Raw genomic sequence first — 13,975 nt, 5'->3', positions numbered from 1 at the left:
CTAAAGGCTCGTTAGTGGGAAAAAAAGGGATGATAACACAACAAAAGGAGAGAGAAAAAAAGGGTAATAAAACGAAAAAGATAAGCAAGTATTAAAAAAATGATGGCAGAGAGAGAAAAGGGAGAAAAACAGAAGCTACTTTTTATTTTTCCCCATTTTAAGATTTATTTATTTATTATTATTATTTTTAATTAGAAACAAGAAACGAGCTGATTTGTCCATTATATTTGTTACTTGAAACACATATAATGAAAAAATGAGAACAGAAGCCATAAATTGAAAATAAAAACGTTATCAAACAAGCATGACTGTACTCAGATTCTTATAATTTTTTTCTAAAAAGAGAAGAAGAAAGAAAGAAGGAAGAAGAAAATAGAAGTTGTATTTAATTATCCGTTACTCGGGCATTAAGCAATTGTTTGCTCATCTATCAGTGCCATTACTATCTTTTCTTTTAATAATGCACTTGTTTTGTCTCAAGATAGTGATAAACTCAGATGAGTTGTCATTAAAGTTTCATCAAGAATTGCACACATTTCTGTAAGTTTCCATGATATCCATGATTTTTCCGAATCCTAGATGATATACCCGTAGAGGTTAAGAATATTACCTTTTATTATGGATCTTTCACCGCAATATGCATGTTTCTGCATGCTAATATGTGGATAGTTGAATTGTCAGGTACATGGGTACTATAACTGGAATAAGTGATCTCGACCCTGTTCGCTGGCCGAATTCTCATTGGCGTTCTGTCAAGGTGTTGCAGCTTTATTCCCACGATGGTTCCACAAAAACACTTACTAAATTTACAATGACGTTATTTCTCAATACTTTATCTAGTAGCACATGCTTAGATTGTGACCTCAAGTATGAATGGCTTTTGTTCAGAACTTTCGCTGTCTTCAAGCATGCAGTAGCTTACATATATGTACACGTGCTGAAATCTGCATGAACTGAATTTTCTTGCAGTAGTTTCTGTACATGAGGGTTGAATGATGTAATAAAACTGAACAACATGCTCAGTAAATGTATAGTCTTGATGGGATGCCTTCCCAAACCCTGATTACAAGTTGTGTAGTGGATTCCTTAGTATTTTCGTTCGATTAACTTATTTTACTGGCAACATGGCTGTACTGTTGGTGGTCTGAAAACGTGACTTCTGTGATATTATATGCTCTGATGCACTTAAGGAAATGTATTTGAAGTTTAAATAGTATTTGTTAGTATATAGAAAAAATATTATTGGAAATGAAATTCCTAGTTTAGGATGCTCAGATCATTTGGTTCTGAAATTTCAGCAAATAGGTGTTAGCTAATCTACTATGAAGTTTTTGTGAATAATCAAGGGGGTTAATTCTTGATCTCATCTAATGCAGAAGCACAACATTTTATTAAGTTAATTCCTGCAATGCTTCCTTAACCCTTAGAATTAGCTAGTAATAGAGAGTTGTTCCACATGTCGTCCTGTCTTGTATGTAGGTTGGAAATGTCAGCATCTGAAAGACTTGGAAATTTAGAACAAATCTTTTAAGGCACTGTTTTAAATTTTATAGGCGCATGTTCCTTTTTTGAAAGTAGTAATAATAATAATAATAAAAAATTTAAATTAACTCACAGTATCAGGTGGCACCATCCAAAATCCCATTCCATTCAGACCTTTGACTGTTTGGTTCATTTTTGTGTTTTTCCTTGTTCAGGTAGGGTGGGATGAGTCAACAGCTGGGGAGAGGCAGCCAAGGGTATCATTGTGGGAAATTGAGCCTTTGACTACATTTCCTATGTATCCGTCTCTGTTTCCACTTAGACTCAAACGTCCATGGCATCCTGGAGTCTCTTCTGTTCATGGTATTTGTTTTCTATCTACTAAATTCATTTTCGGTCCTCTGCAATAGGTGTCCAAACTTTTTTCTGAAGTTTATGATGCTTTGTAATTCATATTCTTTATATGGCAAATTTAAGTGGATTGAAGTTATTTCTCTTTTGGGCATCAAATGAATTGATTTTGGTTTACTGCTTGATGATTGTAGTCTTTTTAGAGGCTTGAGGATAAAGAAGGGGAGTTGGCATGAGTGGGAACTGAGTCATTTTGGCATCACTCACAGTCATTTTGCATTATCTTTGCTGGCCGTTTTAAAAAGATTTCCAGTACCCAATATTAACTTGGGCTTCTAGTTCCAGATTTTAAAATGTTAGATATAGAGTTTGTGGGTTCTCTTTTTTGTATCCGCACATCTCTATTTTGTTTGTGGATTTTCTTTCTTAAATGGAATATATCCTATCTGTACCAGCATATTCTCTACTTTGTTTTTGGATTCTCTTTTTATGGTTTATTTCATCTGTATCTACGTATCCTATTTTTTAGCACATTCCACATGTAAATTATTTACATTTAAGCTCTGTTAGGAAGGTTTTACATTTAAGCTCTGTTAACACATTCCACATGTTAGATGTAGACTTTAGATTTTTTTTTTCCTCCCTGGAAAATGAAAACCGTTTTCATTGATAAAATGGAAAGGGACTAATGCTCAAATTACAAAGAAACAAAGAAACAAAATATAGAAATTATGACCTGTAAAACTCTTAGGTTTGAAAGAGAATCAAAATACTCTGTTCATTCACCAAAGATATGAATATATACAAGTGTATAAAGCATAGAAAAGGAAAGAAATATAACAAAATATTTACAATAATGGAAAACCCTAACAATAGAACTATAACACTCCCCTCAAGTTGGAACATATATGTTAATCATGCCCAACTTGTTACATAGATAATCTGTACGTGTTTCATCCAATGCGTTTGTGAAGATATCTCCTAATTGTTCTTCAGTCTTCACATATCCTGTAGATACCAACCCTTGTTGAATTTTCTCACATACAAAATGACGATCAACTTCAATATGTTTAGTCCTTTCATGAAATACTGGATTAGACGCAATATGAAGTGCTGCTTGAATCCTTAATTTTCACACAACTTTGTCGGGGTGGTGATTTCAAATCCCAACTCAAATCAATTCCCACAAAGACTGTGCTATTGCTCTATATTCTGATTCCGCACTTGAACGTGACACCACATTTTGCTTATTATTATTCCAAGAAATCAAATTACCACCAACAAAAACACAATACCCTGAGGTTGATCTTTTGTCTTCTTTAGATCCTACCCAATCAGCGTCTGAGAAACATTCGATATTAGTATGACCATAATCCTTATATAGTAAACCACGCCCGGGAGCACCCTTCAGATAACACAGAATCTGTTCCAATGCAACAGAATGATCAATTGTAGGGCATGACATGTACTGACTCACAATACTTACTGAATAGGCTATGTCAGGTCGAGTCACTGTAAGGTAATTAAGTTTTCCCACTAACCTCCTATAACTTTCAGGATCCTTTAACAATTCTCCATCTTTTGTGAGCTGTAAGTTGGACATCATTGGGGTACTACATGACTTAGCCCCTAGCTTCCCTATTTCAGTCAACAAGTCAAGTACATATTTTCTCTGTGATAATAGTATTCTTTTCTTGTTTCTTATTATCTCAATTCCTAAGAAGTATTTCAACATGTCCAAATCTTTTGTATAGAATCGACTATAAAGAAAGGTCTTTAGGGACTGGATACGTAAAGTCATCACTAGTAATCACAATATCATCCACATATACGATTAACAAGATGACACCACCCTCAGATCTCTTAAAAAAGATCGAATGATCTAACGTGCTCTTCCACATTCCAAAGCTTTCAATCACCTGACTAAATTTACCAAACCAAGCCCGTGGACTCTGCTTTAATCCATACAAAGATTTACGAAGGCGACACATCGTTCCATTCTCCCCTGAGCAACAAACCCTAGTGGTTGCTCTATATACATCTCTTCTTGAAGATCACCATGAACGAATGCATTTTGAATAATCAAGCCGATGTAAAGGCCAATGATTGATTGAAGCTAATGAAATAAACAACCTCACATATGCCATTTTTGCTACAGGAGAAAAAGTATCAGCATAGTCAACGCCATAAGTTTGTGCTTAGCCTTTCGCTACAAGGCACGCTTTTAACTGAGCAACAGAACTATCAAGATTAACTTTAACTGCAAACACCCATTTGCAACCGATAGCTTTCTTTCCTGTAGGGGGAGAAACTAAATCCCAAGTACAATTATCATCTAAGGCAGTCATCTCCTCCACCATTGCGGCACACCAACTAGGATGAGACAAAGCCTCATGAACAGTTTTAGGGATGGATACAGACTTTAAGGATGCAATGAATGAACATGTGGAAGGCAACAAATGGTTATATGAAACACAAGAAGAAATAGGATGAGCACATGTACGTTTACCTTTATAAAGAGCAGTAGGAAGATCATAACTTGTTTCTGGATCCAATGACGAAGAAGACTGTGGTATAGGGCATGGAACTGAAGGAGACAGAAGTCTCTGGTACAGGGCATGGAACTGAAGGAGGTTGTCATCAAGTATAGACCTTAACAATGGTTGAAAAGTAGAGTTAGCTACAGGTAGAGATGAATCAGGAAGAGGATCGGAAGGATAAATAACCGTGTAGACAAGGAAATCATCTTCTAATTCCTTATGCTCCCCCTAACTCTTATCGAAGAGAAAGACGGTGATGAAAAAAATGAGGAATGTTAAAAAAACGTGACATCAGGAGAGACGAAATATTTATTTAGACTAGGACAATAACACCGATACCACTTTTGAACACGGGAATCACCAAGGAAAATACATTTTAAGGACTTTAGATTCAGCTTGGTATGTTGAGACCGAACATCCCGAATAAAGCAAGTACAACCAAATATTTTGGGTGGAATGAGAAACAAATGTTGCTTGGGGCATAAAGTATGAAAAGGTATCTCACCCTTAAGAATGGAAGAGGGCATGTGATTTATTAAGAAACAAGTTGTGGAAACAGCATCAACCCAAAAGGCTTTTGGAACATGCATCTGAAACATCAAAGCTCTGGCTGTCTCAAGGAGATGACAATTCTTTCGTTCTACAACCCCAATTTGAGATGGAGTATCGACACAAGAAGATTGATGAAGAATGCCATGACATCTAAATAAGACTGGAGTATGAGAGAAATATTCCTTAGCATTATCGGTCTGTAGGATTTTAAGAGCACCACTAAACTGAGTTCCAACTTCAGCTTGGAAGTTACGAAACGTGAATGCAGAAGATTGATGAATAAGGGTCAGAGGGTGCCATCACCCTCTGCACATGTCGCTTCTACTCTTGATAACCCTTGACAAGTCAATTACGAATTGTGTAAAACCCTTAGGTTTGAGAGAGAATCAAAATACTCTATTCATTCACCAAAGATATGAATATATACAAGTGTACAAAGCATAGAAAAAGAGAGAAATATAACAAAATATTTACAGTAGTGGAAAATCCTAACAATAGAACTATAACACTCCCCCTCAAGTTGGAGCATATATGTTAATCATGTCCAACTTGTTACATAGATAATCTATACGTGTTCCATCCAATGCTTTTGTGAAGCTATCTCCTAATTGTTCTCTAGTCCCTTGTTGAATTTTCTCACGTACAAAATGGAAATCAACTTCAATATCTTTAGTCCTTTCATGAAAATGTACTGATTGACATTCTCAGTCAGTCTGATTGTGGTGTACCGGCTTACTCTAAAATTGCTTGTCAGTGAAGGGGTTTTTTTGGGGTTTAATTTATCTCATCTTTCTCAGTTTCCTCACTTGATTGTTGTTTGCTTTCGTGGTTTTTTTTTTTCTCTCTCTTGGAGGGATCTAGTACGGATGATTGCCTTTTGATGTGTGGATTGAGGTTTGAATTTGTTTGGTTCGAGTGTTTTTGTGTGAAGTTTGTTTGAGGGGTTGGAGGGAGGGGAGGGGGTTTGATTTTGGGGGATTTTGAGCTTAAACCCTCTCATGAAATACTGGTTTCACGCAATATGAAGTGCTACTTGATTATCACACCACAATTTTGTCGGTGTGGTGATTTCAAATCCCAACTCAACAAGAAGTTGATATATCCAAATCAATTCACACAGTTACAACCGAAAAAGATAACAACCAAATACAATCCACATACAACCAATATTAGTGCTGAAAAGAAATAGAAATCGTTTGATATCAACTAAACTAAGAAACATTCCACTGCCATCATTGCCCTTTCATCTGACGCCGACTGAAGCCTATCTTTCTAGCCCAATGCCGTACTCACCTCACTCTCTACATGAACATCCGGGAGAAGATTTGTATGATTTTTACCCATCAACAAGTATGGACTCTTTTAATCCTGCTCCACATCTGATGGCATTGGCTCCTTGGTTTAGAGAACTTGGGCTTTGTATTGAGGTGAGCCCTGCCTGCAAACAATCCAATCGGCTATCAACAAAGAAGTAAAAGGGGTTGAGAGAGCTTCAAACCTTGAGAGCTTTATATCATATAACAAAAAGGCTAAAGATTTGATTGGAGGAAAGCTAAAGATTCTCATTTGCTCCACTAAACTGTGATTGATGATTGTTAGATGATATATAACAACGCTGCTAAACTAAATCTACCCACCAGTGAGTCTATTTGAATATCAACTGGAGCCTATTCTTTAATATCTCCAAGCCATGTTTTTATCTACTTGCATTTATAATGATGTTTTATCTTAAAGAAGTATAATTATGTCTATTTTAGCAGAGCTTTATTTGGTGCTCATCTGTATATCTTCTATCATTTCATTTTCTATATGCCTTTGTGGGAAATTTGGTGCACTGTGTTGTCATTTAGCAGGGATTGCTTATGCTTACGGCACTGGTTAATTTAACATTACATGGATATAAAAGTTTTCACAAAGTACTCATGATTTATGACCGCCTTTTTCTTTTGTAATGTTGTGTTTCTTACAGATAACAGAGATGATGCATCTAATGGCTTAATGTGGCTTCGGGGAGGAGTCGGGGAACAGGGTCTACACTCATTGAATTTGCAATCTGTGGGATCCCTGCCCTGGTTGCAGCAGAGACTTGATTCTTCCATGTTTGGAAATGATCATAATCAACAGTATCAAGCCATGTTGGCTGCCGGAATGCCAAACATTGGAGGTGTTGATATGCTGAGACAGCAAATTATGCATCTTCAACAACCTTTCCAATATATTCAACAGGCAGGCTTCCATAACTCTCTGTTGCAGATGCAACAGCAGCAACAACAGCAGCAGCAGCAGCAGCAGCAGCAACAACAGCAATTGGTTCAACAATCCATGCCTCAGAACATTCTGCAGGCACCAAGCCAAGTTATGGCAGAAAATCTACCTCAACATATTCTCCAGCAAACTCTACAAAATCAACCTGAGGATCTGCCAAACCAGCAACAGCATACTTATCATGATACCATTCAGGTTCAAAGCAATCAATTCCATCAGGGTGGGCATTCAAATGTGCCATCACCCACATTTCCCAGAACAGACCTTATGGATTCCAACACAAATTACTCGGAATCCATTACCTCGAGAAGAAATATACTTGCTTCATCATGTGCTGAAGGGACGGGAAATTTTTCCAATATCTACAGAAGTGGGCAGTCAATCCTAACTGAGCAGTTACCTCAACAAACCCCTGTTTCTAAGAATGCTCATTCACAGGTTGATGCTCACCCGAACTCAATGTCATTTCCACCATTTTCTGGTAGAGACTCAATTTTGGAGCTGGGAAATTGTAATTCAGATTCTCCAAGTCCTACACTTTTTGGTGTAAATATTGATTCATCTGGACTTCTTCTTTCCTCTAATGTGCCCACTTACGCTTCTCCATCAATTGGTCCTGATTCATCCTCCATGCCACTGGGAGATTCTGGATTTCAGAATTCTCTGTACAGTTGTGTCCAAGACTCTTCTGAGTTGTTGCACAACTCAGGGCAAATTGATCCATCAAATCCAACTCGGACATTTGTGAAGGTGCGAACATGCAAACACACGAGGTAAATCCTGTTTTTATTAGTTGTATGCTGGCTTAGAGCTCTTCTTGTTGCAGGTTTATAAATCCGGATCTGTTGGGCGCTCACTAGACATCTCCCGGTTCAGCAGCTATCAGGAGCTGCGAGAGGAGCTGGCTCAGATGTTTGGAATCGAGGGACAGTTGGAAGACCCTCATAGATCAGGCTGGCAGCTTGTATTTGTCGACAGGGAGAATGATGTACTTCTCCTTGGAGATGACCCTTGGGAGTAAGTAACTGACATATACTTTGTTCCATGCATCCCCTTTATAGGCTTATGCTTAAAGTGAACATGGTACCGTTGTTCCTAGAATTTCAAGCTCTTCTCGTTACCTCTCTCGAATTGCTCTCTAAAGCTTTTCTATGAAAGAAAACAGAAAGTGAAGAATTTTGTGTAGGTTATGTTCTGAGTTCAATCTATTTGTTCAACCTTTTTATTTGGGCAGCAATTACCCACTTCTCTCTGACTTTGTGCATGTTAATTTACGGGCCCTCTGCTAGTTCTGCATGTTATGTTTCTGATATAGTTTGAAATAAGTTCACCACACTTATTGTGAATATGTTGCAGGGCATTTGTCAATAATGTCGGGTATATCAAGATACTTTCTCCCCAGGACTTTCAGAAACTAGGGGAACAGGCAATCGAGTCCTTCAACCCTATCGTTGGTCAGCGACTTACCAGTGGTGGCAATGAAGCTGGAAATGTTTCGGGACTACCGTCTGTTGGTTCGCTAGAATATTGAACTTGTAAGGGAGTTGTGTTGCAAGGTTCGAGAGATGTTTACTTCGGAACTCGCAATTAAACTAGATATGCAGTTGGAATGCCTTCAAATTAGATCAGTGTGTGTAAACTCTTTTGTATTCATAATTTCTTTTGCTTATAAGTACTCTAAAACAGTTATCATTTCCAAAGATTATGTGGTTAAAATACATGTACGTTGTTTACTTAGATAAGAAATATAACACGTTGAACATTTCTAGCATTCGTCGTGAGCTGCTCTGTTGATTATGGTAACTCTCTCTCTTTCTTGGCCATTTTGTTTTCTTAAACATCGCTGGATACATATCATACATCTCATTGTGTGCAGATTCTTAGGATGTGATTTGAGACATGCTAGTTGTCTATCTTTATGGCTTATCAAATTGCATCCTTAATTTCTATGCTTTAGTTTCAGTTTATTTTATTTAGGAAATCAATTCTTCATGGGAGGAATTTCTTCTCCCTATAATTGATTCCAATCTCGTTATGAATTAGGATTATTCACTTTGTTTGGAGCAAGCACCAAAGTGGCATGCATGGTCCCTAGATGAGTTAATTGATCTTTATTATTATTATTTCCTTTAATGTACTTTAAAGGTTTTGGTGTTCAGCGTTTGCATGATCTCGCATTTATCGATTCTGGGTTCTTTTTGTTTTTGTTTTTGTTTTTTGTTTTTTTTTTTTAAATAAAAAGAATATTACATTGTAAATAGCTTTTGAGGCATCCATGCATGACTAGTAAGAAATTTTTCCTATAAATATACCAAGGAAAATATCAATTTATATTCTTAAAAGAGTTGTATCAACTTCAACATTGCAAATAATTGTATCACTTTAAATCTTGAATTTTTGTAAGTGTCAATTTATAAATTTCATTACATGTTTTGAAAGAACTCGTGTGAAACTTATAATTATATCATATAAATCTTAAGTTTTCTTCCATTTGGTAAAATCCACATTTCAAGAAGTCTACACATATTTGAGTATCAATGCATGGATAATTTTTTTAAAAGTAATAGGAGGGCGCAAATTGATATACTTAAGTTTAGGGTCTAAAATGAAACAATTATTAGTTTAAAATTTTAATTGATGCAACCCAAAATTTACGAGGTATAAATTGATACTTGTCCTATATATTATTATGGCTCCAAAAGAAATAAGTTAATTTTCACTCTCAAATTCAAAAGTTTCTACGCTCTCTCTCTGACTACATTGAAGTGTATATGGTAAGTATCACATTGGTGTGTAGGTTTCTCTTTGTTTTGCAACTTATATTCACCTCCTACAAATTTAGCATTGATATCACGTGAAGGTCAAACTCATTTTCCTATTCAAATTTTGACATCAATAGTTGGCATCATTTGTGGAAACAAGTGTGTTCTACTTTTGCACTAAAAATTGAAGAACAAGAGAAAATCAAGATCGGATAGAACTTGTTCATGATCTAGTAAAATACATGGGACACCCATAACAAAAACCAAATAGAAAAAGCAAACAAGAACAATCACAAGAAATAACGGTGACATGGGGCTTCAATTGGATGAAATATTTGTCACAAAGAGGGAGGGAGATAACCCTCTTATCAAAGAAAAGAACAAGAAAAGAAGAAAAATCACTCTAAACTAGTTCTCAATCATACTCAGGGAAAGCTCCTATGGTGGAAAATTTGGGTGAATCAAACCCCTATAATTCAATATTAAAGAAGCCTAATCCTTAGGCGAGAGGATGCAGGAGAGATGGATTCCCAAAATTCCAAATCAAAAGAGAGAAGCATGTACAAACGTACAATAAAAGGTACAACACGGAGATTAACTTGTAAAGACTTGAAACCTAAATTAGAATTCCAAATTGGGGGCGGGCTAATGTTATGAGTAGACTTGGATGTGACGAAATAGGTCATATGCTAGAAAAAAAACTATGAAAGGAGTCCAAAATAAAGTAGGCGCGACCTCAAATAAGTCTAGGGCCAATTATGATTGAATTGATCAAATTTAATCCTAAATTATTTAGGATTATAAAAAAAAAAAAAAAAAAAAAACTCATATCCCTTAAGAATGAGATGGATCTTAAGTCAATTCTCTTATAAAAAATCAGCTCTATTGTCGTTCTTCTATAAAGTTTTATCAATTTCAAATTGTATATCTGTTTTATAATGCATCGAACATTCATAAGAGAAAAGCTTTGTTAATGATATTTTTAGACAACTTATTTGATAATTGAAATTGCATCTCATAAAATTTTACTTGACAAGTTAAAAAGGTTAAAATTGAACCTCCAAGAAAAAAGTAAACTTGATAAGAGCAGTACAAGGTGTCCTTATTTCTTTTTTGCACTCTACTCTTAACTGCAAAAATTTTTAGTATGATAATATAGAAAACTTAAAAAAAAAAAAAAAAAAGAAAAAAAAAAAAAGAAAGAAAGAAAGAAAGAAAAGAAAACTGTCACGTGATAAATGATAATTTGACAAAAAAAAAAAAAAAAAACATTGGTGTAAGGCATGTCCGATGAAAATATTGATATCTTAATTTTATGGGAATGTTTGATAGAAGAAAAAAATTATAAAAACAAAAAATTCAAAAAATAAATTTAAGTTAATAAATAACTTTTTTATAATTTTTAAACAAGTTAACATATCTATTATTTATATTATATTTACATTGTGTTGCTTTTTTTTTTTTTTTATGTATCATAGGTACCTGATTATGGAAATATCAATTCATGCCAATATTGAACTTTTAAAAACAATAAATGTTGATGAAAATATACACTTTCGACGACTAAACTTCAAAAAACATTAATTATTGTCCGTAAACTTTTAAAAAGTGTTTATTTTAATCTTTACTATTGAAATTATGTTAACTCTTCAACAGAAAAACGAAGAAGCTTGTATTTTTTTATTACTCGGCTCTAGATGTATTAAGCAAGATAAATATGAAGTAAAATGTCAACAACCAACATGCTAAAGTATCAAAATTTTGAACTAAAAAAGTCAATTACATTCTCTCTTTGTCAGCTTCAAAATTGAAACTCTAGATTTTTTAACGTAGCTAACTTATTTGATAGTCTAGTCATTAAAAAATACAAGTCATCTCGTCATTTTGTTGAAAAGTTAAAAAAAGAATTAATATATAAAGAACCAAAATAAGCAATCTTTAAAAGTTTAGAGACTAAAACAAATATTTTTTAAAATTTAGAGATTGAAATAAAATAATATTCAAAGTCTATGGATTAAAGTAAACTATTTTAAAAATTTAGGGTTGAAAATAGAATATTTTTCAAAATTCAAGGAGCAAATAAGATTTAAACCGACCACCCAAATTTTTTGAATGGGTAAAACCATCCCTTGCTTACGTGGCACATTCCTAGCATCTCACATCCATACAAAGATACAGTTAGCAAAAAGCTTCACTCTGTACTCCAATGGCGGAATTACTCCCAATCTCAGTCTCAAACCTCACTAATCGCATCCCTTTCTCTTCCTTTCGTCCCACAATCTCCTTCCAATCGTTCAACACCACACCGAATTGTTCTATTAACGCCACAAACATAAGCAGAAGGCTAGGGCTGGGATTCATAGCTTTAATGGCGTCGTCAGTAACCGCGACACCCGTGGAATTGGCGAATGCTTTGGATCTGAAATTGATCGCGCCGGAGCAGAGCTTGGACGAGGCTGAGAGCGGAATCAGAAGCCATGCGGAAGCGCTTTTGCAGGTGAGAAGCTTAATCGAATCGGAGGCTTGGAAGGAAGCTCAGAAGCGGTTGAGAAGCAGTTCGCCGCTGCTGAAGCAAGATCTGTACACTATAATCGAATACAAACCGCCTGCGGAGAGGCCTGCGCTTAGGAAACTATATTCTGTTCTCTTCAACAATGTTACGCGAGTAAGTTCGATTGTTTGAAAGCTCTTCAATGGCTTCTTGTCTTGATTTGAAGTGAAATCGCGAAGAATTTTGTGTTCTTCGATTTCATATGGATCTTCTTCTCTGATTGAAGTGTTTTTTGCAGATGGATTATGCGGCGAGAGATAAAGATGTAGAAGGAGTTTGGAAGTGCTACAATAACATTGCGATAGCCATCTCTGATATTTTGTCAAGAATTTAGAAAGATTAAGGAAGATTTTTGATTCTCAACTAAGGCCAATGAAATCGCAAATCCATTATGGTGTTCTTCTAGTTCTTAGTCAAAGCAGAGTCGGTTCTAATTTTTTGTTTTATTTGGTTCAACCGCGAGATTGGGGATTGATTGTTGGAGGAAGATGATGTCAATTACAGTTTATCGATAGTTAAATTTGGCTTGTTATACTATAAATTAAGTTCAATATTTTAAACTTTGTTTGATAGGTATAAGTTTCAATTTGATTCGCAAGGGCCTCAGGCCTACTATATCACGTGTAACAAATCCTTATTAAGTAACGACTTTTTAAGGGAACTAGAGTCAACGGGCGCAGTTAGCCCTGTCGATAGATGTGGTGTCCTTGCCAGCATTTAGTATGGTTTGGGAGTAGTTGCCCAAGAGAAAGAGGACCCACGCCCCTATTATTGTTGATTCCATTCGTGCATGAAGTCTACTAAGGCGTTCCCATCTTTTTTCCGGAACTTATCTAATAGCTCTTTCAACTATTTGACATTGTTTTCTTTTAATTTACAGATTTATTGTACAGAAAATTGTAAGCTTAGTGCTTTCGTACGCAATCCAAATTTTATTTTATGTTTTCAGATTCATTAAGTTCATTGAATATGTGTGGGGTACGCAATTTGGATTCTATTTTCGAAAACTGTTTTTGGATTTTATGATCCAAATAGTACAAATTTTGAAAAATTACGGTCCCGTTTGGTTTTTGACATTTAAGGCTATTTCATCTATATTTCTTACCATGATTTGCATATTTTTTTAAGTACAATGGTTGAATTCTTATCCAAATTTCAAAAACAAAAATAACTTTTTGAAAGCTATTATTTTTAGTTCTCAAATTTTTGCTCGGTTTTTAAATAGATAACAAATGAAGAAATTTGGAAGTAGAAAGCGTATCCATAGACTTAATTTTCAAAAACAAAAAACAAAAAAAAACAAAATAATTATCAAACGGGGTCTACATTTTTACGTCTTTAGTTTATCCGATTTTGAATTTGAAAGTTTAAAAAGTAGAATTATATTAGAAAATATAAATATAAATTACGTTATAAATTATTTGTGTTAAATTAAAATATTTATTATTATATTATATATTTTATGATATTAA

The 13,975-nt window shown here is 35.0% G+C and overlaps 2 protein-coding genes across 2 annotated transcripts in view; both read left to right on the top strand.

The window, feature by feature from the left end:
- The window catches only part of ARF8 (auxin response factor 8), a 34,780-nt gene extending 25,819 nt beyond the window's left edge, over positions 1-8,961 (top strand). Inside the window, exons 10-14 of the mRNA XM_090308589.1 lie at positions 682-757; positions 1,698-1,845; positions 6,895-7,940; positions 8,017-8,207; positions 8,547-8,961. Of these exons, the coding sequence (XP_090164715.1) occupies positions 682-757; positions 1,698-1,845; positions 6,895-7,940; positions 8,017-8,207; positions 8,547-8,721 (1,636 nt within the window). The 3' untranslated portion in view covers positions 8,722-8,961. The remainder of the gene's footprint in view (positions 1-681; positions 758-1,697; positions 1,846-6,894; positions 7,941-8,016; positions 8,208-8,546) is intronic.
- A 3,033-nt stretch (positions 8,962-11,994) lies between these two features.
- On the top strand, positions 11,995-13,075 carry PQL3 (PsbQ-like 3). The gene is made up of 2 exons (XM_039021139.2): positions 11,995-12,617; positions 12,742-13,075. Exons 1-2 carry the CDS (start codon positions 12,159-12,161, stop codon positions 12,835-12,837), a joined length of 555 nt encoding a protein of 184 aa, XP_038877067.1. The 5' UTR covers positions 11,995-12,158; the 3' UTR covers positions 12,838-13,075.
- Positions 13,076-13,975: the final 900 nt, after the last annotated feature.

This window comes from Benincasa hispida, chromosome 12 (assembly GCF_027475165.1).
Source record: "Benincasa hispida cultivar pf3 chromosome 12, pf3_genome.v1.1, whole genome shotgun sequence".
Taxonomy (NCBI): domain Eukaryota; kingdom Viridiplantae; phylum Streptophyta; class Magnoliopsida; order Cucurbitales; family Cucurbitaceae; genus Benincasa; species Benincasa hispida.
Note: the sequence above shows the minus strand (reverse complement) of the source record. Positions and strands in the feature narration are given on the sequence as shown.